The 25822-nt window shown below is 37.8% G+C and overlaps 1 protein-coding gene across 4 annotated transcripts in view; it reads left to right on the top strand.

Annotated features, from left to right (window-relative positions):
* The window catches only part of SMYD3 (SET and MYND domain containing 3), a 429715-nt gene that overhangs the window by 37178 nt on the left and 366715 nt on the right, over positions 1–25822 (top strand). For 2 of the 4 annotated variants that reach the window (XM_026102659.2, XM_064509418.1), the window contains exons 2-5: positions 15614–15677; positions 22359–22451; positions 22579–22686; positions 23835–23892. In XM_026102659.2, coding sequence (XP_025958444.2) covers positions 15614–15677; positions 22359–22451; positions 22579–22686; positions 23835–23892 — 323 coding nt within the window. The remainder of the gene's footprint in view (positions 1–15613; positions 15678–22358; positions 22452–22578; positions 22687–23834; positions 23893–25822) is intronic. The other 2 variants (XM_026102660.2, XM_064509419.1) reach the window with 1 other exon arrangement.

Genomic DNA, 25822 nt, shown 5'->3' with positions numbered 1-25822 from the left:
CTTTTCTTCTTCAAAAATGTGGTAGGTAGCCGCGTTGTGTTAGGTTAAAGGTTTTCTTCACCTTTTTGCCATTATTTTTGGCCTTTGTGTGTCAGAATGTTTTCATGATTCCTGTTTTGTGTCAGCAGCAATGACTTCCACAAGCAGCGTTTATAAACACAGAAGAGTTTGTTTTCTTCAGACAAATGTTTTAATAGTAAAACTGCTTTTGCTAGATGGCAAAGCTGCGTCTACTTAGCTGCATTCAGTTATAAGTATCGCGTCTTTTCCGTCAGCGTATTCACATTTTGAAGTGTCCATTGAAGGGAGAGATGTGCATACTGAGTTTTCTGTGTTCAGCTTAAGTGGGCAGGTGTCACTCAGGTTCTTCTAGCTGCCTAATGATCAATGGGAAATTAATCAGAGGCTTCAATGCAATTATTAGCTGAGAATAACTTGAACTTAAATATCTGAGTGGCGAAGCCAGCCTCTTGCTTCAATATGTGAAACTAAAGCTGCGTCTCCTGCTGTCTGTACTGATAATTCACTTTGGCTTTTTCTGTCAAAACCTTAAAAATACCCACTTCAGCAAGTATTGTGTTCTGGTTACGTGGACTGTGCAGGGAAGAGGTCAGACGTTTGCCTCGCAGTCCATAAGGTATGTACGTGTTCTTGCAACCAGAAGAATACTTTCTCTGTATCTCCATTCTACAAATAAAGCATGCTGAAGCTTGCGTGAGAAGTACTCAGATCAGCTTTAATTTCGGTTAAGTACCCAGTGCAGTCATGTAACAACAGTGGGGCCGTAACATGAGCTACTTTAAGTTGTTGGCATGCTGTAACATTTTTGAGTGAAATACGCACAGTAGAAGCAGGTAGTTAAACAGTTCTCCTCTGTTTACAGTGGTAAAGTCTTTGATTTGGATGTAAAGGTTGATTGGAAGGCAGCATTCAAGCAATAAAATAACCTAGATGTAGGATTTATCTAAATCCTTTAATACTATACTGGTCTTCCTGATATGCAAGAGCCAATCGTGTATAGCAGAAGAGCTCTTGAGCAGGCAGGTGCCAGGTGCTGGAGCTGGCATGGCAGTTCTGAGTTTCGGGTTCTCAGCAATATGCTACGTCATGGGAAGAAATGTTTTTAAAAGGCAGTGAGTTAGAATGTGACATTTTCATAAGGCAGCAGAGGGAATGGTAATACGTAGCAAATATTAGATTAACAATTCAGAACAGGAAAAAAAAAAGGAAGAGATTGTATATAAATATACATATGCATACACACACACTTGAAAAAAACCTCTTATTTTACAGTCATAATGAAAGTGAAGTTCTCACAAAACAGTGTAATTGTGATGGATCATTCCTTCCCACACGTTTTTTTTCAGTTCGTTGGTTTTGGACATGGCTGAGTTTAGGAATTACAGGAGGCTTATGTCCTTCAAACACGAACTGCTGGTATTTCTCTTATTCTGCACAGTGTAACATTGCTGCTGATTTTAACACTTTCATTTAACTTATACAGATACTTGTAAGCCATATCAGCACTGACATATGATAGCAAAAGCTCCATCTCTCTCCCAGTATTTGTCCATCACAATAAACCTTCTATCTCTCCCCTTGCTAATAGGGAATAACATATTTCTCATTCTCTTGTGCTGTGCTCTCCAAAGTCTTATTCCATGGTTGTTCAACTGAAACAAATAATCTGATTTCACTCATGACCCATTGCAGAAGCTACAGTAGGTTGATTAAAGGCCACATTTCTTGGCTGTGGAGAAAATGAGATTTAACAGAAGACTTATAGTGACATAAACGTAGTATTTTCTGGGACATGAAAAAAAAACAATTTTAACTGGATAATTGTGCAAAATCCATTTAAAAAACACAGACAATCCATATCAATTTGTCATTTTTCATATTAGTTCAAACCTTGCTGCAGAGTCCATGCTGCTTTAAAGACTCTTCAATTCCAGTAGCAATTTTTGAAATGGAAATGCATGCACTGATGTGTTGTGATTGGGCCAACTGAGCAGGAAAGCAGATGACAGTCTCTCATGTTAGGACAGATATTGTGGTTTTGCAGCTTTTTTTGGTGGTTGTTTTTAAACACTTGCCATTGAACATTCTTGTAAGAAAAAGTGAGGACGAATTGCTAGGTGTAAGGAAGCATGTTGTATGTTGAAATTCCAATAGGTGCTTTAGAAAATTGATTCCGTTAATGAAAATAAGTAAAGTAATAGCTTCGGATTTTTAAAAAGTACTTGGTTCTCTTGTTAATGCAACATCATAATCATATCGCATGACAAGCTGAGCGAGAAGTGGAGAAGATTTCATTTAAAAATACCTGTGATCTTTGTATTAGGAATTTAAGATTGAACAAAATTAGTTCATAAATTACCTGAATTCTAAAAACAACTTTTATCTCCATTTTTATATTTATAATAAAATTTATTCAAAACTTTTTTGCAAGTATGAGCTGTGATCAGTGCCTGAAATGAGTAGTAGTTTCTTGGAGAAAGTAAAGTATTCTAAAGTTTCCTTCTCTGCAGTAAGTATCTGTTGTATGGGTGGCTACTACAGTTAGAACCAGAGCAGTACGAATGAGAAGAAGTAGTTTGTGAGAGGGTTGCCATTTGCAAAGAAACCTAAGCACGTGTGGATCTTCAGGCATATCAGTACAGTACTGCTACTGGAGTTTTCAGTTACTCCCAAAGTTAAATGCCTTCCTGGTCAAACTAATTTTTAAGGAGGAAAGCCTGTTCGTAAGATGCTGGTGATTTAGAGTTCTAAAATACACTTTGGGATTTAGCCAATTTAATTTTAAAGACCTTTCCATTGGAAATCGGCAAATTTGGAAACCACAAATGGTTTATAGCTTTTGCGTACTTAACTGACAGATATGTAAGATGGATGGAAAGTGCATGAAGGTGACTTACCATTAGTGCTCTTGGCTGTTAAACTATAACTACTTTTTTCCCAAAAGTATACAGATGTTGCTATAGTTACAGAGGTAACTTTTTTTTTTTTTTTTTTTTTTTTTTTTTTGCTTCTCTATTAAATGGAACTTGGGAAAAGGAATCTGAGATGCAAAATCTTTGTGAAGCTGAAGAGACATCTATTACATTTTTAGCCATAGGATGTCACCAGAGTACAGAGAGTAAAAATTAAGTAATGCGAAAGTGGTTTATGGCTTTCCTTGGCTGTTTATTTTGGAGTCTGAAGAATCTGGTCATGCAAAGGCTGGCTTAGATCAGTAGCCACAGCATCTTGACCAGCTCTGTAATGTTTGACTCAGACTAGATTCAGTGTTGAACAAGAAAGGGATTCAGGACCCAATCTTGCTGCTGTTGGGCCGGTTGGGGGCATCCCCACTGAATGAAGTGGGGGCAGAGGCAAGCAAGAGATGAGCAAATATCACCACATAGTTCAGTCCTGGTATTTCTGTGGTTTTGCTGCATTGGAATATTTACCAAAAGCCTTGGCAGTGTCTAATGCCTTCACTACATGTGTAGCTGTGGAGGTGCTTATTAGTTTGCAGCCAGGGGGATGGGGTTCTGCTAGGAGTGTGGCATCACAGACTTCTGCTTGGGCTGGGTGCCTGCGTGCCGCTGCTTTTGTGGGCAGCACCGGGCACCTTGTCCACGTTACTGCAGCCACCTGCTAATGGGAGTTGAGGCAGAGTTTGGGGACGTTTGCTGGAGTTTGGTGCAAACATGTTGACTAAAGTGCAGAAGCACCTGCCAGCCAAAGGCCTTTGAACACAGGCTGGAGGTTCTGACCAATCTTTTAGCTCTAAGGCTTTTTATAGACTTGGATGTGGAAAGTTCAGTGACTGAATTTGTTTATAGTAAGATCTATGTTGTGGTCAAATTGGCAGTATAAATGGACTTTAGGGCAGTTCTAAGGTTTACTTCTTTTTTTAGTTACAAGGTGGCTTGAAGATCTTGTTTGTATCGCTAATGGTGTAAAACAGCTTTAACAAAAATTTAGAATTTGGCCTTATCTGTCTTATAGATGTCAACAGTAAATGTTTTGAAAATATATATTCCACATTTTCAGTAGCATTTTTATGTAACATTGTTGTCCCAGCACTAATATGAAATGTTACACAGAATAAATTCTATATCATTGCACATTGGGAATAAATTAGCAAAAATAATGAAGTTGTTCAAAGTTTGATAGACTCTCTCAAATCCCATCTATGCTTAAATTTGGGAAAGAGAAGTCTTTGATGTACATATGGTATGGGGGAAAGGAATAAAAGGAGTAGATGAGTAAATCTAATGGGTAAATTGAGATGGCCAGGCTCAATGTGCCAGCTGTGATGAAATGTTTATTCATAAAATACATTGGTCCCAATTAAAGAAGATGTTTATATTTATAAACTGGAACTTCTTCAGGTAGCTGCTCTATTGTCAAATTAGTTTGAGCATAGGGACTGATCTTTTACCTCAAGCTGTTCATGCTGGTTTTTCCTTATGCAGATGTATTAGTTGGATATTGCTTGTAGAGGACAAGCAGACCTGGAAGAATTGTATGGAGGACTTAATACCTAAAATAAGGAGAACTTCAGTATGCTGTTTCCTCTCAAATGCTGAATATCTGTATTGTCCCACATTTATGTAGGTGTCTCTTTTAAGGATTTGATTTTCATTAAAGAGAATCATGTAAAATAGATACTTCAGTCAATATCAATAAAAATCTTATTCTTCTGTGTATTGATGGGACACTTCGTTTAATGGTAGTGGGGGGGAGTGAGAAAGAATACATTAACTGAGCATCCACTGCTGCTTTTTAATTCCTTCTTAATTATTGTTGTTATTGGCTAGCTCTTCATCCTAATAGTGAGCGTGCTTCAGTTAACTATCAATGGAGACTTCTGCTTGAACCATAGTTATTTATCATGAAAGATACTTTTCCAGTGTAGCAGTAACTTAAGTGAATGTGTAAAGAAAAAAAAGAAATCTAGGATTGGATTTGGCATACCTTGTTTAGGGCATTTCTGTCTGGAAGTATCCAGCACTCAGTGTTGGAGGCTGGGCAGGCGGGGAGGAAGGCAGCGGAAAGAAGGAAGGCTGGATAACTCTGCTCCCTTCTGCTCCTTCAGGTCCTGGGGGAGCTACAGAGGCTTGTACAGAAGTCCAAGAAATGAAATATTTCTGGGAATTCTTTTCACTGGCTGCCTTCTCAGTCTGAAAGTTAATGGGGAAAAAGAGGGAAAAGTATGAAAACAGCTCTACCTAAAGCAAAAGTAGAGAGGCTTGGACGGTCACTCCATCCTTGACACTACATAGTGTCAGTTTGCTGACTGAAAATATTTAGCCTCTCACTTGCACCAGTTTGGAAGCTAGGATATTCCATTATTTTATAGGTGATGAGCTTTTATGGAGATATCACAAAAAATGCTGTGATGAAAGAAGTTGAATATTTATAGCTGAACAAGCACAGTGTAGTGCTTTTAGTGGTGGTGTGAGATTCTAAATGAGCTCTTTAGCAAGAAGCAGTACATTGGGCAATTTTGTGCTATTCAAAACAGATAGTGAGTTTGCAAGAATCTAAGCAGTCCTGGGGAGGGGGGGTGTTGGGGAGAGGGTCACAAAAAACAAACAATACCAATCAGTATACACAGCTGTACATCTTCTGAGAAACTAAAATGTTATTAAAAGGTGGAGAGAAATCGGGTTTCTCTGTCACTTTGTTTTATGCTTACAGGAGTTATATATACAGTGCTCCTTTTCATGAGTACACCAATTGCATGTTTGCTGTCCCCTCTTCCCCCCGCCCCAACTTAACTAATGCTGTAGTGTTAAAACTATCCAGTTCAGGTTTCATCATCTCAGCCTTTGAAAACTATGCTCTGGCTCCCGTTAAAGCCTGTACTTTATTATTAGTGGTCAATATGAAGGTATTTTATTCTGTCTCCAAAAGAAGTAGGACCTACTAAATCTACCTTTCAATGACCTAGTAATAGCGAAATACATGATATGTAAAGAAAGAAGACAAAGGGAAGATGCATCTATATTTTCGTGCAGGATCTGTTAGAGAGTGAGAGATATAACATACTGGATCTTATTTGAGCACTTGATAGAAACTTTTTGTAAAATGTTCTCAGCTCAGGTTGCCTGGGTACAGAAATCCTGGTGTGAAATGAAAGTTGCCGTAAGGAGTGTAAAATGTGAAGGCATCACCGTAGGGATTCAGTAACGGTGCTTGGCACTGCTGTAGAGTGAGTGCGCTTTCTTCAGGTGTTTCCCAGCCAGGCTGTTTAATTCTTGGACAGAAACTGTTGGCAGGCATTTCTTTTAGGGCTGGTGGGGAAGAAAGTGAAGCTTCTCCAAGCAAAAATCAAGGCCTTTAGTCTAGAAAAGGGGATGAAATTCCCAAGCAGGAAATATTGAAACATGGAGGAAATTGGGGTGGGGGGAAACATGAGCAATGGTAAGAAAACCAAAATATGTGTGAGGCTGGAGAGAATAAAATGGCAGGAAAAGAACTGTTGAAATATAGAAGATTTGAAGAAATAAATACAAACATGTTGGAAGGTGTGTGCTTATGGTAATTTCAAAGACCCTCCACTGAGCTGAGCTAGGAGAGCACTATGGTTAGACAGATAGCTGTAAATTTGTCATGGGTGTTCACAGATGTGCTAACAGTGATCTTTCTTCAGGCTTCCCACAGTGTCTACCAATTGTACAGACTTGTTTAGGAGAGTAAACAGCAGTATTGCCAAAAATAGCGTGCATTTCTGAAGGATGAAGTTTGGACTCTGTATCAGAAATGCTATTATCTGTGTAGAACTGGCGTCAGAGGAGAACTTGTACGTGTGGTGTGTAACCAGAGCGGTGCGGGTACAGGCGGCAGCCGTGCTGCTCTGCTGGGGTGGCAGGGGGCTGGCAAGCAGCACAACTCCTGTCATGAACCTGCTTAATTTTTACATCCTCTTAATGCAGGAGTCCGCAGCAGGATGTTAGGAGCACTTGGTTTGTTACAAGAATACTCTGGTGGATATCTTGGAAGACCTCACAATATTGGATTACACCTGAGCAAGGGAGGAACAAGCTGTTTCCCTGGGCCCTGTGCCAGCACATGGGTGAATCTGTTTCTCTGTGTCATCAGTCATCTCTGCTATCTGATACAAATACTGTTTTCCTGCTGTTTGCTCCTGTTTTCTAGCTTGGTGGGCTCTTCAGAGTGATGTGAGCTGTGAGCAGACTTTATCGGCAGAACTCACTATCCTATTCTAACAAACCATGTTAAGCATCTTGAAGTAGCTTAACTTGGGTGTGATACAAACATAAGGGTAAAGTGAGTGAAAATAAGGGCTTAATTTGGTGTGTACATCCTTACCGAATTCTTAGGCTACAGGACATGATGTACCACAATTTTGAGCCTAGCTGCATTGCTGTGTCCATGTTCTTTGCTTGGATTATTTTATTTTTTGTTCAGCGCTTTCCAAATGTGCGCCATAAAGAATGAAAGATCTTTTGCATTTAACCATTCATAGGTGGAAAGAGCAAGACAAGTAAGAGGAAGATACCTAAAAAGCATTGCAGGACCTCTAAAAATATTTGTCCCAAAAACATAAACATGGGTAAGAAGGGAATATAGAAAAGGACTAACAAATAAAAAGATGGATGAAGATATTCCTCTGAGAGGATCAGAGGGGTTTATATTTTTCTGAAAATCAGAGATCTGTGTGATACAAGAGAGAAATATTAAGCAGGAAGTCAATATTTACTGTAGTATAATATTTTAGAGCAACAGCTTTCTTCTTGTGGAATGCTGATCCATAGGTCAGAGAAATAAAATACTTGACATGGAGACAGGAGATAAATGAGTAACATGTTTGTCATTTTTATAAGGAAAAAAGGGGGAGTGATGCGATATTTTGTTGTATCTTGCTTTGTTGGATTTGCAGCCACATGTTCAAGAAATAAATCTATAGACATATTGCACATAGGTTGTTTTTTTTTTTTTTTTTTTAATGTGTTTTTGAGTTATAGGTATGGCCTTTTCATGTTTTGAAATACACTCTTAGTCTTCAGTTTTTAGCTTTCTTTGATTAAAATTCCAAGGTGTAATGAATGCACTGTGTGACTGAAATTAATCCATTTAAGCCTTAAACTGCTGAAGGCATGTTGGCATGCCATCTGCGGGCAAACACTGTAAAGAGAAGGACAGCCTTGATTTGAGTGAGATTGTGGCAAAGTAGCTTTGCAGGGTAAGGAGGTTTAAGAGGCGATTTGACGTAGTTATCATGTGGTCTCGGAGCCAAGTTTTGCTGTGTTTCTGCTTCAGTGCTCTCGGTGGGGGATAGCGGTGAGTTTCTCTGGGAGGATAATTAGGGCATTTTCACAGTTATTGATTTCTGGTGCAGTAGCATTTGTTTTATTCATCCTACATGTTGATAAAGTGTGTGCGTGTATATCTATCTATCTATTTAAAGGTAGGTGATACTTTAAAGGCAGTCTGTCTTCTAGCATAAAATTTATTAAGCTACTGAATGCTTCTCTTGAACTATATTTTTTAGGTAAAGGGGCAGAATGTGGCCTCATGCTACTGAAATGGCTCTTGGAGCCATCACTTGTTTTTTAGTAGAGATCTTTTCCTATATTTACCTGCAGGTTAGGATCAGAAGTTAGCACTGAATGAATCTCAGATTAAAAAGTAAGAATAAATTTCTTGCCTGTTTGATGGCCATATTGTTAGGTATTTCTTCTTATAAATTCCTTACCTGATTTTATTGGAAAGCACTGCATCTGAAACTTTTTATCAGTTCAATGCAGAGTCATGTAATTTTCTGTTCTTGGTTTTATCAGAATACATATGGCACTTACAAAAGATGCATTTTCAGAAAGCTAATTTTTTTTCGGTTTAGCTGAAGGAGGATGTCTTATTTGTGGCTCTAGATACCTGTTCAATTTCAGCGAAGAGTTTTGCACCATTCTGTGAATGTAGGGATATTTTTAAAGATTATATCTTTTTCATAATAATGTGAAGAAGTTTTTGAGAAATGAACATTTTCTTATCAGGGCTTAGTAATTCTGCTGTTGCCGCATCAACACAAGGACTCGCTGCTACATAAGAATAAATGAAAATCTACCGTATGGTTGTCTTCTGCTACTCACTGTTTTCCTAGCTTGCCTGCAGCCCTGTCTCCTTTGACCCCCCAAAAGAAGAGAAAAAACTAAAAATCCAACATAAGTTGTGTAAGAAAAGATGATACTGAAGTGGAGAAATGATGGGAGACTACAACAAATTTTTATTTAGAAAAATGTTTTTCAGAACTTTCAGACTAGGCATTCTTCAGGAGAAGAATAAAGATGCAGAAAAAAATATAGGAGATAATACTCAACACAAAATCAGACAAAAAATACTATTCCTGTCAGCTGAAGTAATATGACCCAGCATGTTCATTAGCTATTTAGTGTATGTATTCATGAACCAACTAAAGATAACATCTAAGCAAGGATGGTTATAAAATCTGAACAGAGTTGAGGTGCACTGTAAGGATTCTCTTTCTCCCCTAATCTACTTGAATTCTGTTCATTCTTATACAGTGTATCCAAAACTGTTTTCAGGGAGTTGCATACAAAGACAGGTATAATAAGAATTCTAGAAAATAGCAGTGAGCTGAAGCATTGAGTGGCACATGAAACTTCAGAAGCAAAGATTTGAGTTATGAAACATCATGCTGAATAAACTGTATTTTTGTCTGTGTTAGTAGGTGCTGTGCTTGGGAGGACAAATGCCTTAACTAAACTTTCAGCACAGGCCAAGTGTTTTGGTTATTCATATTCTCCTTCTCCCCTGCACCCGGACAATGCGGTACCACTACTGTAGTACTAATATAAAGCGGATGATTATTATATTTGGGAATAAAGGTGTGTTTTTGTCTTTGTTGTATTAAAAAAAAAAAAATCTATCTTAGGTCTCCCTTGAAGAAAGTTACTCTGATCCCTGACAGTTAACTTCAGTTATCATCTTTAAATTTGTGGTGTTCCTGCTACTCTTCAAAAGGTACTTCTCCCCAGTGCTGCTGTTACAGGAAAAAAGATTAATTCTTGTAACTTATTCAACACAGTAGAGTGCAGATGAAGAATATTGGAGATTTTTGTACGACTTCAAGGTTCCTTAACTTTGTACTCTTGCCCCTTAAACTCAAAGGCTTAAGTTGAAGCTGAGCGGCCATGTAACTACGTACCTGACAGCAGATAAGCCCTGTGACTCTATTTCAAAGACGATAGATACGTGGCTTCCTTTTGAAGCCTGTTTCTGATGGAAGTCAAGCTCCCCTACAGGCCTGCTGTGTTTTAATCTATACTTTCTGAATACTCTATTTTTTACCAACTCATAGCATGGGGTGCAAAAGGCTGAGTGGGCTTGGCTTAGCACCCGCTGGAGCAGGATGCGGCCCCTTTGCACCAGGGCTGCGGGTCCTGTGGTCACGTAGTTGGAGCTGAAGGTGCTGAAGATCCCCCCGGCAGGGTCATGGGTGCCTGTGCAGTAGGCAGCCGGGCGTACCAGTTGGGACACCAGCTGTGCCATTATACTGCGTTATTCTTTTGGTGGGAGAGAGGTGAGGAGATCTGCTCACAGATCTGCCACATTAAAAATACTGTGTTACTGGGATCTTTGTTATTAGAAGACAGAAACAGATCAGTAAAACTCTGAACGTGTTTCTTATCGGGACGTGTTTGCTTATCGGGAGTATCAATTGTTTTCACTTCATGACAGGTTTTAAATGCCTACGCTCAAAAAACCCTGGTAGACTTTATGCGCTTGACATGTTTGACTGAATTTCACAGGTCTAAGAATTTGTTTGGGAAATGGGTTGGATATGACATGCATCTGAAAGAGCAGCTCTTTTCTTACATGTGTTATGGGGATGGATTACTGATGGAAAAAAACAGCATCAACCACACATCCAGCAGGGAATTGATATGAGATCACCTTTTTGTCCTGCAAGCTGCGGCAGAAGCTGACGTGTGAATAAACTGTGTTTAAAAAAAAAAAAAAAAAGCACTGTTGAGCACTCTGTGGTAATGAAATGTGCTGTTATAGCCAACACTTAGCTCACAAGCAGGGGCTGAGAGTCAAGGGCCTGTAATCACCAGGGAAGTGTAGATACATTTTCATAGTAAATTAGGTAGCCTAATTGTTTGGGTTTTGCTATGTTTTTTTAAATTGCCTTTCCTGGCAAGCAAAAGTACTTCCTTTTATTGAGGCCATGTTGGTATTGTCAGGGTGCTTTGGCTGTGAATTTGGCATTTCTCAAAGGGTGATGTTTCGGGTGTTGTAAGCGTGTGGATGTGGCACTACGGGACCTGACAGTGCAGGCAAACACAGAGCAACCTCTTTGGTCCTGTATGTGACGCAGAGCTCATCATGTTCTCGTGAGGTTTTTAATGGGGCTTTTTCAGGCTCTTTTCCACGCGGCTGCTCATACGTGGGAAGAGCTCCCCGGTAGACCGGGCCACCCCACTGTTCTTCGATCCCTCCTTAAAATGCTCTGCTGCTATGGTACCTTAAACAAAAACAAAAAGGTGGTGGGGGGAGAAAAACGGGGGGCAGTACTTTTTTTTTCTTGTGCATGTCACTTCCTACTGAACAGCCTTACTTATTATTTCCCTATCTCAGGGGTTTTGTCTCCTGTCCACATCCATCTTTTGAGGCTTCCTCTCCTCTGCCCTCCACTTATAAGGTTCATCTTTGTCTTGTGCGTACATTGGGGGGCCCACTCTGTCAATGGAGCTTGTAGCCAATAATAACGAAAATAAGTAGTAATATACAAATTCCTCTGGGTAAGATTTTGCTCCCAACCATAACACTACACTGGAGGGCAACTGACAGCTCCCTCTTACTTTATTGCTGTCAAATTTTTTAATATAGACTAAAATCCTTATTCGTGGTGGCCAATAAGGGGTTTAGAGATGGAAAATCTTGCTGAAATTGTATTGGAAAACTAATAATTTATTTTAAATTGCTGTATCTTAATTTTATTTTATTTTGCAGCAGAAACCTTTTCAGAGACTAAAGTATTACTGCTGAATGTGTTAGTTCAAATTCTGTGCATTGTATCAGCCATGAGGCTAATCATGTTAGGTGAGTTGCAGTAGATACCCTGTGTGTAACCTGATACTGTTTCCAAATGATATGCACAGTTAATAAGAAATACATGGAAATATCATGGAAATACATGGAATTTTAGTGACTTGAATTGTTTCAGTAGTGCCTATAACATAAATGAAATGTTGAGAAGGGTAGGAATAAACTAGGCAAACTGTCTCTCTTTTAAAAAATATTCTAAAATATATGAATCCTATATATATGAATACATGAATTTTATTGCTGAATTCTTTATGTTCAAATTAAGTGTTTTAGATCATGCCATTTTACGTTTAAGCTGCTATATTGCAAGATTCATGGGTGCTATAAATGTAAAGGAAGGAGATTTGAGGGGAAGGAGAGGATCAAAAGAAAGAGCCATGATTTCATCAGTAGCTTTGCCGTTCAGCTCTGCAGCAAGCATCCTACATCTGCTCGTCATTCAAAGAAACCCCCAAAGATGGATGGGTAGTTCATTCATTATACAGTGCCAGCAGGGAGTCTCCTTATTCAAATAATCTGAATGGTAATGTCAATTTGGCAAAAACCCAAGTTTTGAGTGATGGTCCTTATGTTTTTGTGTATATGCGTTTGCTGCTTCTTCGGTGTTAAGCCTTGGGTACAAGGGGACTAATTCAGTAATGTATTGAAACTTCAGTGGGAACTGAAGAAGCTTGGTGCTTTGTGGAGACTGGTGCACAAATTGTTTTTCGGAAGACAGAATGAATAAATGTTGGTGACTTGACTTATAAATCCTGGCATCTCGTGGAAGAAGTAAACCAAGGCAATCTGTATTTGCAGTATATTAAGGCCATTGTATCTAGCCATCTGAGGTAGGAAAGTGATACTTTAGAAGTCTGTAGGAGAGAGTTCTCCACTGGTTATGGCATTCATTCACTTAAGAATGTACTCTGGTTTGTGTATCTGTGATTTACTTGTTGATGCTGCAGCTTCTTGTTACTTTAATGGGTATGTGACTTAAGTTGTAAGTTTTTTTTTTTTTTATCAAAGTCATAATTAAGGTGTTAGGATGCATATCATTTAGAGCCAAAATTTCTGTCTTCAAAACTATTTTGCTCAGTCAGTCTGCAGTAGGGTGAGCTACTGATAATGAAATCAGTGAGCGGTTTCAGACAAGACACTTTTTTTCTTCAGCAGAATATTTACTGCAGAGGAAAGTGTGTTTCTTCCCCAAATTATTCTGACCTAAGATCCTAATCTAAAATGAGAAATATGCACTCCTATATCATAGGCTGGTTAGAGTTGTGCCACTTTTCAGCCTTAAAAGACAAGAAGCTCTTCTCTGCAGGCAAAGTGAAGACTTCGTACTTGTTTCTAACTTTGGATTATCCTTGGGCATCATACATTTAAGTTAAATAACAGGGTTTTTTGTTTTTTTGTTTTTTTTTTTTAATTTGAGAAAGATTTTAGGTTTTGTTTAAAGGAGTTGACAAAAATTAACAGTTTTTTTTTCAGTTCCCAAGCCTGGCTTTGCAGGTAGGAAGGTAAGGAAGGCATGGGCTTATGATCTGTATGTATTGCTCCTCTTAATCTTTGAATGAAGCCATCTAAATGCCTCTAATGCTTATAAGAATCGTAAGATTATTTTAATTATTCAAGCATAGCAATAATTTCATACATTAGTGAAATACTTTTTTCTTTTGTGGGATTTAGGGAAAGGAGAGGTTGGTTTGTGCTAGAGGTTGTTTCATTGGTGTTTCTGGCATTCTGCTTTTACTTCCAATAGTTATGATTTCACGGCTAGGATCAGTGAACTAAATTCATCATTCAAAAGTTCTAGGTTGAAGTTTGTGGGCTATTGGTGGTTTTCCTGCTTTGGGTGTTGGCTTTAGAGATTATTCTGCAATTTTAAAGTCACATATAGAAATTAAAACTTGGGGATAACTAAGCAATTTTAAGAAGAAAGGTTGGTCATATGATAAAGCAGTTTTGCTGGGAGTCAGAATATGCGTTATGTAGTCTCTGAACTGTTGAAGAGTGAAGGAATTTCCTTTTGGTGTCAGCAGAGACAGAGAATTGCACTGTGTTTTAGTTGCATCAGTTGCCATTGGGGGTAAGAGTGAGAAGGATGTATGTAGTATTGATGGGAAGCCACTGGGAATCTTGTAGAGGAAAGTCTATAAACTGAAAACTTGGACTTGCCATTTCAGTTTGAAATGGGCCACGTTAGATGTTTAGTTATTTTAAAAATATATTGGAAGACTGAGTTAATATTTGTAATGAGATTTTTAGGCTGCTAAAAATAAGGTATTATAACTCTGTGTGTGTGTGTGTGTGTGTGTGTGTGTGTGTGTGTGTGTGTGTGTGTCCCCTCCCTTACTTTGCAGAGGGATGAAGAAGGGGTACTTCAGTGTAACTTGTGGGCAGTACGCAATGGCACTTCCTTGGAGTGACTGAGCTGCATTCGGCTGCACCCGCCTCGCCAGGTCACAGTGGCACGCAGTTGGGTGCTGTACGTTATTAAGGTCAGAGGCATGGCCAGGAATAAGTCTAAGGTGTAGTAATAAAAATTATGCAGTCCTGTTTATTGATGTATCTGTAATGTAACTACCCTTCCTTCAGTCTTTAAAAAAAAAAAAAAAAAAGAAAGAAAGAAAAAAGAAACAAAAAAAGTATATGCTGTTTTCTCAGGGTTTATGTATGCCCATAAAGCATGTAGGTAGCTTTGCATATTAAGGTATCAAGGTGAAAACCTCTCAGTGTTACTGAAGTCATGCAGCACATTCAGTATTTTCTACAGGAAATTAAGAGGGGAGCATCAAAGTCTGTTTCAGGTTTCTACTGATCTAAAGTATTTGAGGTGTAAGTATTATTTCCTATGTGCTTTAATATCTTCTTAGTGTCTAAAAATTTACAAAACTTCAGTCATATTTTCTTCTTACCTCATATAACTATAAACTGACACAGCATCAGAAAATTGTATTTGAGTCAGGAGATTCTTTTAACCATTAGATTGCGTTGTATATCTGATAGTTATCTCATCCTTCTCACTTTCACTAGACTTTATTTTTTCTGTCTAACTGAATTTTTATTTTGGTCTTACTGCCCACCAATCAGAAGAAGTATTTTTCTAAGATAGAAATTTCTGCTGAGATGTAACTTCAGGCTCTATTATAAAGCTATAATTTGATGTCACAACTCGCAGGTTCACAGTGAAGCCTTGCTTAAGGCAGATAATAAAAGTATTAACTAGCTGTATTGCACAGCTCTAATTCTATTGTTATCTACAAAATCAAATTCCTCAGGATTATAGCTGTATGGTCAAAAAAAAGGATGTTTGATATCTTTACTGTTGATGCAAAGAGGCCGCTGTTGTGCTGACTTATGAGTACTGAGAATGTACCTTTGTATGTAACAGTGTGATTTCTATGTGACAATGAGTTTCTTGTTTTTTCAGATTCTCTTCTTGCCTATTTGATAATTATTAGTTATGCAAGAAGAATAAATACAAAGCTTTATTTGTATTTATACATGCTTCTTTTTTTTTTTTTTTTTTAAACAGGAATGAACATCTGCACAGATGCTCTCAGTGCAAGGTTGCTAAATACTGTGGTAAATCCTGTCAGGTAAGATGAAAAATAACTGCTATACGGTTCTGAAGAAAAACAGCCATTTGAATACTTCATTTACAGGATCTTCATGTGTTTTTCTCATTTTCCTCATGGCAATTTTTTATCTGTAGTTATGGACAGAGTGTAAACACGTTACCTTATTTTATTTTTTTACTATTTTTATAGCTATGGACACAAGATTGTAATCATTGAGATAAAACAGACAAAATTGTTGAAATGTTTAATGTTTTGTTTTGTTTGATTAGAGGGGTAAAAAAGGTTCTTCAGTATTGCTGGTTGTAGACTGAAGGCTGTAAGCCAATTTGGTAGTAAAATAATTTGTATTTCAAGAGTGAGGTTCATCATGGCAAAGCATATATTCTGGTTCCTTAAGAAGAAATAGGATTGAAGAATTTGCAAAGTAGAGAAGGCTGCGGGGCAACCAAACAGCAGCCCCTGGTACCTAGGAGGAAGGTGTAGAGAAGGTGGAGCCAGGCTCTTCAGAGCGCCACATGGCAGGGGGACAAGGGACACCTGGTGTAAGTTAAAACAAGAGAGATTCAGATGAGGTATAAGCAGAAGCTTTTTCATCCTGAGGATGGCCAGGCAGTGGAACAGGCTGCCCACAGAGGTTATGCAGTTGCCTCCTTGGAGGGTTTCAGGACCCTGTAGGATAAAGCCCTGAGCACCCTGGTCTGACCGTGGAGCTGATCCTGCTTTGGGCAGGGGGTTGGACTACAGACCTCCCAAGGTCCCTCCCAGCCTGCGTGGTCCTGTGATACTATCCTACAAAAAACTACTTAAAGGTGTTCAATCCTAAAATCTAAGTTTTAATATTTGGCTTGTATCGTCACTTATGCATGTGTGTGGAAGATGGCCCGACATGGTACTGAAAGGGAGCGATAGCCTCATGCAGGGGTAGATGTCTGCGTAAGGTATAAGATGGCAGGGAATCAGCCATCTGAGATTCCAGCCATGAGGGTTGCCTTACAGACTCTTTGATATGAATTTTTAAATGATTTCTCCTAGCTTTGCATTGTGGTTTCTCTTTATTTTTTTTACATAGAGGAAAAAGTGAGGAGAAAAATGAAGAAAACTTACTAAAGTTCAAAGCAGGCTAGTAGTGATACTCTATTAAATGCATGTGATTTTAACTTTTTAAGTAGTCTCAATGACCTTCAAATCACCTTTTTATACGTTATATGCTTCCATAAACAGTTCTTCCTTAATATAATCTGTGGCATTTTCAATATGCCAAAGCCCTTCCGTTTTGGGATTAAAACATATGGAGGAGGAAAGGAAGAAGATATGTCATTTTGATTCGTTATATGACCAATGCGTGCAACGTACATTAGGTACTTACTGCAGCATCAATAATAATGCCACAGGTAGATTTATTATGGAAAATAACAAGGAAAATATGACTGTGAAGAATATAAAAGACCAGAGTATTTGTAAAACAAGTTTAAAACAAGTATTTCTCGAGAGTCAGTGGTAAAGCTGCTGGTGGTGTGTCTTTGCTGTGAAATGAGATACTGTGCAGCACTCCCTGTGCTGGCACTGACCTGCACAACAAGGTCTGGAAGGAATAATGCAATACCCTGTTCTGGTTTGCATGTGGTAGCAGTGAAGCTAGGAAATGGGGCTTGTACCTCTGGGAATAGTACTGCATGAACACACTTCTGGGATTCATGCTGGATAGCCTGAAGTCATCTTGGGTGTCTTTGCATTGCGCTTCCAGCTCTACGGTCCTTGTCTTGCCAGCTCAGGTTTCTGTACATCCAGAGTTGTAGACGTCGATTTCAGTGAGATGAGCTTGTGCTACTAGAAGCCATGTGTGCTTAAATGCTGTGCATGTTTCTAGTTGGAAGTATATTTTTGTAAGTCTGTATAATACTAGGTAGCAATTGGGAACATCTGGGAAAGAGGCTGTTTTCTAGTTAAAAGAGTGGATTTATGGGGGTTGACTATTTGGGCAAGTCTTTCTGTTCTTGCAGTACTTGTGAGCACAGTTCTCCTTGGCCAAGCCAAAGGCTTTAGGCTTTACCTAGCCTCTGTGTCTTTACTGCAACTCATTCATCTGTGCAATTCTAATTGAACTAATTGCTGAACAAAATAAACAGCTGGATATTGAATCAAATTGCTGTTTGCACATTTAAAAAGGTGAATATTAGCAGAGCAGGATGATTTTGTGTTTATAAATATAGATCAACTTAGAAATGCAAATTTTGTGGCTGGGTTTACAATTTATACTTAGTGGCAGAATGATTTGGTTAATTTTAGATGTTTAAGAAATTAATCCTGCAATACTAAACACTTAAGTGAAGCTTAAAAAGACTTAATTTTCTAGACTTTTCTGCTTAATACAAGTACATGAAATTAGAATGAAAGTAAAAGACTTTCATGAGTGCTTTAAAACTCATGTCCCTCCAAAGTGTTGGATCAATCTGAGAGTAGCTGAACTAGGTTTAGGATAAAAGTGGACTTTATGAAGGAAGCTTTGAAATACCAACCTTCAAATTACCGAAAATGAGTCATTCTTAAAGCATCAAACATCTTGTAAAAATCTTCACTTGTTTTAAAATGTCAGGTAGTTATGAAAAACTGTCTTACTGCTAAGCTATAGGGGAAGAATTAGTCTTTTGAAAGATGTTTCTCTTCATGGAGCTTACATTGAGAATTATTATCTTTTGAGGAAATAGGTGGGTAGAACAAGGGAATCCTGAACAAAACTATATGGGAATTAGGATTTCCAGTTTGTAGAAATCTCTGTATGATGTCAAAATTGAAAATTTCAAGTGAATTGTGTCAGATTTCCAAATTTCCTGTGATCCCTTTTCAGGCCAGTTGAAACAATTCGCTTTCCTTTTTAACACTTTAACTTACTTCAGAAAAGGATTAGAGCTGTAGGACTGGAAGCTATAGCAAGAGTTCCTTCTGGCTGATGTCCTCCACTGAATCCTGATTTCAGGATCAAGTATATCTAGGCCTTTTGCTCCTAACCATTTCTTTAATTGGACCTCACGGACTCTCTTTCTTCCTCAACACTTCTGCTCCTCTGCTGCAGCCCCTTTGCCACCTGCTGATGCTTACTGTTCTTTATTTCTTAGTGCTGTTTTCTAGCAGCCTTGTCTGTTGGGTATCTCCCCAAACCTATAGAGTTGCCACATCTGTCTCCTCCTCTTAATCTCTGCTGTGATCTCCTCTGGCAGTGTTTATTAATTTGTGCCCCATGCTGCTTCAACCTACATTGGGGACCAGTGATTTAAATAATCCCTGACAAATGGGAGAATCATTTCAGATAGAATTCACCATGTATCATGATCAGACTATTGAAATGCCTTCATTTAAAAAAAAAAAAAAATCCAAATGACATTTTGTAAGAATTTAAATGATCCTTTGGAAATTACAAATTGTGTCTTAATAACAAAGTGATACTTTCCAGTGGAAAAATACCCCACTTTGAAATTTTTTTTGATGAGCTCCCATCGTTAACTGCTTTCCATTAGCATGTTAATCTGCAGGAAGCATTCATATTCTTTGATGCTGCACAGGAGATGAAAGAAACCTTGGTTTCCTAAACATGGGATTAGGGAGTATTTGGAGATGGGGATAGTGTCTCTCTCAATCCAGGAACAGACCCATTTCTCTTAACTTGGCAAAACAGCTCAGCTAAAAATACATGAGACTTCACGGGCAGAAGCAAGTGATCTCTACCCATGCCCTGAGCCCACAGAAGGTGACTGCCCCTGGGTCTGTGTTGTCAAATGAAACACAGTACTGCACTGGTGCTTGTGTGCTGCTTGGTCACGGGGTGGGCAGACTCTGTCTGCCACCAGTGACCTGCTGTATACTGCAGTATTTTCTAAGTCATATGGGCTCTGACCCTTTTCACTTAGGTAAAGCCTAAAGAATTGACATTCGGATACACTGAGCTTGAATGAAAAACTGAATTTGGAGTGAGGTGAAAGGCGGGGGGGTTGTTTGTTTGTTTGTTTTTGTTTTTTGGGGTGTTTTTTTTTTTTTGAGCTGCTAAGGGTAGTGACGTCTGGAGGAGGCATGTTGGATACTGCCCTGTCTTTGCTTCCTTCTAATAGTGCTCCTTTCTAACAGGAAAAAAAAAATTCTATTGAAAAATAGGAAGAAATTCCCTGGTAGGAAAGGAGAGGAGTCCCTAAGGAGAAAAGGTGACCAGACTTCTACTCTGTACAGTTTACTGGATATGGGATATAAAAACTCTGACTGAAAGCTGAGACATGCAGGGTTAAGAACATTTCTCCCATGGAGAACTGTGGGGCTAGTATAATCTCATCAGTAGGTATTGTTAGAGACTGACTTAAAAGCAGGTCTCTCCAGTGCCACAAATAATAGTCTTTGCAGGTAGTTCTGTAATTTGCATTCTTGTTGTATTGGTAGTGAGAAGAAATATTTTTGAATTTCATTATATTTAATACATTTGGAGCTTCCCTCACCCCAGCCAATTGCAAAGACTTGAATGGCAATTCCCGTTCCAGCATTCCTTCAGCAAAGGAATCATACTAATTCCTTTTTGGCATCAGTTTCAGTCTAAGCACTATTTTTAAGGAAGCGTGTGATCTAAATGTTTTTCTGGTATGGAAATGCATCTCTAAGGAATGTGGCACATTATGCAATGTAGGACCACATATTTCATCTCATTAGTGCTTTATTGGTTGGGTGAGCTATTAATCATTTTGATGTCACCTTTAGCATACTTAAAATTCTGTGCAACATTTACATAAGGAAAAATTTTGACAGATAAAGGCTCACTCCAAAGAACAGTTTTAGTTTAAGTGGGATAAAAATGTCAATATAATCATATTACACAGAATGATGCCTGGACAATTACAAGCATGACCTTGTTTCTTATGGACAAGAATAATCCTATTCAGCAGTAGATACTTAACTTTTATTTGTCAGACAGTATGTGATGCTAGCTGTATTTGGATTAATGCGTTCTCAGTGTCATTATTCTCCCCTCATAGAGTTATACGTAAAGGAAATGAAATTGCAAATCTCCTGTGTATCTGAAAGAAAAAAAAATGTAGAATTTATTTATTATATGTAAGCCAATTAAAAAAAAGAAATAGAACAAGTGATGTTAGTGGTGAAGCCTAGTTACCCCAATGCAGCTTTTTTTCTTTTGCAAAGGCTATCATACAATTTATTTAATCTTCATAACTAGCATGCCAGTGTCCACAGTTGTGATGTATGCTTTTACATGATACTGTCCTCTTCTTCCCTCTTATTTTATTGCTGAACATAAAAGAATTGCTTCATATTGGACAGTATCATTTGGTGTGTGGCAGTTGCTTAAGAGAAGCTGTTTTTCTGAGTTGGTTGTTTTTGTCCTTCTGCATTTCTATGAGAAAATGTCACCTTCAGAAGGCCTTGGCTATTCTGAGTTCTTGTCATTATAGCAATTTCTTTGTGTGTCCTGTTTTTTCAATTTGCTTTTACAAAAGTATTTGAAACAGCTCAGTGGCTTCAAACATTTACTATGAATATATGTATTAAATATATAAAGACTTATTAATTAAACGGGCTTGGACTTTCTGTGAATTATAAAACAGAACTTTAAGATTGTAAAGGCCAAAAAAAAGAAAAAACCCACAACAAAAAAATCCCCCTTAATCAGAAATTGATTCTCTTCCAAAATGAATTTCTCTTAGCTGGAGACTCATTCTTGTTGCTTTTACATGCTGATTTTGACAAAAGATGTATTTCAGTGTACGACAACTTTCCTTCACCTTGTCACTGCATCTCTTCTCTGCTGCGAAAGTGTTATTCAGTGTCTGGTACCCAAATAGAAGTGGTCTCTGAAACAAAAATTGCAGGTCCAGGTATGATATACAACTACAGTATTTTTGGTTCCTCCTTCTATTTTCATAAATTTTGGTCACAGCAAGTGTTCCTCATCTTTGAGCTTTGCACATATCATCACCAGTCCTCCCAGCAGTGGGCATTAATGCCTAATTGAAGGTCTTTAGGAGACAGTTTTTACAGTGCGGGAAACTTGCTGCTTTCTGTGGGCAGCTGCATTTTGGTGAAGTGGACAGACTCTGTAGGCCTCTGTGTTCTCAAATTCTGAGTAAACTGTTGCCTGGAGTGTTCTGTATGTTGGCAGAACTAAGATGCAGCTTTGTCTCTTCTCGCTATGGTGAAATAAGCTTCAGGCCCTATTTGTTTGTTTAATAAAAATTTCAGTTAAATGGAATGGTAGTATCAATTTAAACTAAGCCATGATGCTATTTATAGCATGTTGCATAAAGGTAACAAAAACAGTCATATAACAGGAACATACAATAAAAAGTGAAGATATTTCTTCTTACAGATTGAATTCCATCTTCGCATATTCATTTTGTGCAGTAAGGAAGCAGATACAATGTCAGAAAAAAGTATGGTGTGCCTATATTGTCAATACCATAAAGCAGACTGAAGTCAGGGTCTGAAAATTTCTCCAACCCTTCTCTTTGGATGCCATCAAATACCGAATCCTGCCAGAGTTGTTCATTTAATCAAATTCCAGGTAATCCTGCAAGCGCTCAGGTTTGTTCTCCGAAAGGATGCACTTAGTCTGTGTCAATATTCTAGAAAACTGTTGACCTAAAATATTGCACAGAGTGGAGCAGAATCTTACAGCTGTGCTGAGGTTTCTCACTCCCTTGCCCTTTCCAGCTAAGAGGCAGAGACCTGTTGCAAACAGTGAGGAAAAGGTGCAAGATGAAGAAAACGGCGAGAACCCAGAACATCATAGATATATTCTTACATGTATGTATGTGTGTAGGTGTAAGTGTAAGCACGCGCGCGTGCGCACATACATATATAGTCTTATTAGGATACATGTTAGTAAAACAATATGTCGTTTTTCTTTCTCTTCCTTTTAAAAACCCAATAGAAAGAAGCTTGGCAGGACCACAAGCAGGAATGCAAGTGTCTTAAGAGCATTGAGCCCAATTTTCCTCCAGACTCCGTCAGGCTTGCTGGCAGGATTGTTTTTAAACTGGTAAGTGACATTCTGTTAGATGTATTCAGTGTCATGGTTTCAGGGAAATGCTTTTTTACTTTACATTTTCAATATAATTAAGAACTAGAAAGCAGAAGTGACTAGGGTCGATGAACAAAATTGGACCTGCATAGACCAGCACTTGGACCTTGCAATTGGACTTGCAATTGCACCTGCACTGCAAGACTGATTAATCTGCAGAAATGCTGAAAGGATCAAGAGATACCAAAATGGACAAAATTAAGGTCAAGGGGCCTGTTTATGAGGTTTCTTTCCTTGTGACTATGTGATAGCATCTAAAATTTTTTTTCTGCCTGGAGACAAATCAGGGGAAGGGCACACCTTTTCTTTTTTTTGATACTACTGAAATTACTGGTGCTTTTCCATTACCTTTAGTTGAATCCTAATTCAGCCTTGCTTACGTAAAAGTCAGAAAGACATGTGGTAAGGACAAAATGCTGTTAGCTAGCACTTTCTTTAGGATGCATAATGCCATACTTGTAATGCTGGGTTAGCTTAACCTCAATTAGATTTTTTTCTAAAATCTCTTGGAAGTCTTGGGTGTTTGACGTTCCCATAGTTTGATTAATTTACATTGACTAAATCTTTGTTAGGTTAAGCAGCTTATGATTGTGAGGTTGTAAATCAAAAATATTAGCCCTTTTTTGCTGACCCTGCCATGGTGTTGTCTGTCTTGAACAAAAATATGTGCATTTGTTGTGGTCTGAGATGATAAAATATGATGTAATATCTTAATTTATACATTGTCAGGAGGTGTATATGCATATAATTGTTTTAAAGGGCAAATATATACAGCTAAACTGTATATTAATTATAGTAGCATGAGATCTGAGGCTGCTAATCTTAGAAATTGCTTTCAGTTATAGTGTGAAGGGCTAAAGTAAATTCTTAAGGATCAGAAAAGTCAAGAAAATACATTACAAGAAAGTGTCATAACACCATAATAATTAGTATTGTTATGATCGTTTAAAGAACATACGGAATAAGCAAAAGACCAGACTGATATTGATGCTATTAGCCTTACCTATTTACTTTATTGTCATATCCTATGGAATAATTCAGTACTATAGAGTGTTTTTAAGATAAAGCATGCTATGTAAGTGTTAATTATCTGTTTTTCTCTACAGCTTAGACAATCAGCATGCCTTTCAGAGAAACTCTACTCTTTTTCTGATCTTCAGTCAAGTAAGTAATTGCCAACCATATTGCACGAATGCTTCCAAGGTCCGTTTTATGAAACGACCATCCAGTTTTCTTGCAACTTGCCTTCTGAGAGTTTGCTCTGTAAAATATTAGAATGTGGTGTGAAAAAGGCAAGACAAAACTGAAACTACTAAAATCTTTGTGGGGAAGAACAGGTTTTTCATAGATCAAGGCAAACACCTGTGCCTTATTTTTCAGGCAAAATTTACACTTGACTTTTTGCTTTTAATATTTTTCTTCATTTTACAGTATATATCTTACCTGTTCAGGTTCTAAACTTTACCTGATGACTGCTTCATTACATTCAATTTCAAATTAAAACTTTTATAAACAAAATATTTATATGCATTTTTCATCATTTATATCTTTTTGCATAACACTTCATAATAGCTTCAAGTAAAAGGAGAGAGCTCCACAATTCAGAAAGACTATGTGCATATCCTTTATTTATTTATTTATTTATTCCTTCTCATTGAGAAGTCATGTAGAAGAAAAGATAAAATTGTGCAGATATCCCTGTGATTTGACAAGTTTCAGATGCTTGGATGGGAAAGGATCATCTTTATAGTCTCTCAGCTGAGCTTCTGTTAAAATAGAAAATGTTTTTCTGGAGTTTGCACTAGGTTAAAGTTTTAAGATTTATAAGAGAAGAAATACATACTTAGTTCATTCTTGCAGCAGAAGATAAATCTTATTTAAAGGGATTTTGTAGAGTAACATGAATATTTTGCTTACCTCAGCATCTTCTTTGTGATGTTTGTAGGTTTGGATTTAAAACAACTTGATATATTGCTCTAGTTTTGTAAAAATAAAAAAACTCACAAGCAAACCTAAAGAATACAGTAACTATAGTATGTTGTTTTACTGCTGTAGATCCTGACATTGTCACCTTCCCCAAAAATGCAAGGGCAAAAGATGCTAATAAGGCAACAAATTAAAAAGGACAAAGGAAATTTATTTCAGTAATTTCAAACAGTAGGGTTCACTGTTCAGATATTCTCAAATTGTTCATTGAATAACAAAGGTTTACAAGAAATTAGATGATTATTTGAATTAAGAGGAACAATTCAAGTTGCTTCAAATAAAGTTACGGAGATGAGGACTACTGGCTTTTACGCTTCAGGGCACTGCTGGGATCCAGGAAGGAAAACTCTTTATGTTTATCCATTATACCAATGGCTGGTTGCACAGTGGCAGAGGAGGAACTGGGAGGAGGGCCGAGGGAATAGGTTCCCTTTTTAAAAACAAACAAAAAAAAAGACAAAAAAAATTTAATAATTTGTAAAGCACATTTCTCTAACATAGGCATGATTTTTTTGTTTGTATTATTTTGTTGAACTGCTAATTTGGTACAGAATTCATTTTTCTTAGCACCCCTCAGGAGATGCTCCGTTTTCCTTTACTGGAGACAAAGGGAAAAGAGTGTGATAAGTTGCTGGAGAGAAGCTTGGTATTGAATGGGACTGAGCTGCAATGAACAAATGGTACAAAAATCTGTAAAATGCCAAAAGCTTGTAATAAAACTCTCATTCTGAAGGAAATGCAGATGCTATACAGGTGTGAGGGCTGCTGTCTCACAGCTTTATAAATAGCGGTTTCATAACCAGTCACTTCACAAGGAGGCACATAAGAGATCCACATCTCCTGTTTTATCTGTATTTACACTGTGAGAGCTCTTCCTGTGTAATCTTTTGAATTCCAAAGTGCAAAATGTTCAGGACTCCTATATATTAATCAAAGCTGATACTCTATAGAGTACAGTACAAATGAGTTACAACACTTGCATAAACTTTTGTAAAGGTTTTGGCTGTTTACTCTTGTTGTTTTTACAACTTCCTTGCTACAATGAATAAAGTATGTTTACAGTTTTGCAGTTAGAGAGGTCCAAAGGAATATTTTGGGATGCTATGAT

The sequence above is a fragment of the Dromaius novaehollandiae genome, chromosome 3 (genome assembly GCF_036370855.1).
Source record: "Dromaius novaehollandiae isolate bDroNov1 chromosome 3, bDroNov1.hap1, whole genome shotgun sequence".
Taxonomy (NCBI): Eukaryota; Metazoa; Chordata; class Aves; order Casuariiformes; family Dromaiidae; genus Dromaius; species Dromaius novaehollandiae.
The sequence above is the reverse complement of the archived record's forward strand: the minus strand, read 5'-3'. Positions and strand labels throughout refer to the sequence as shown.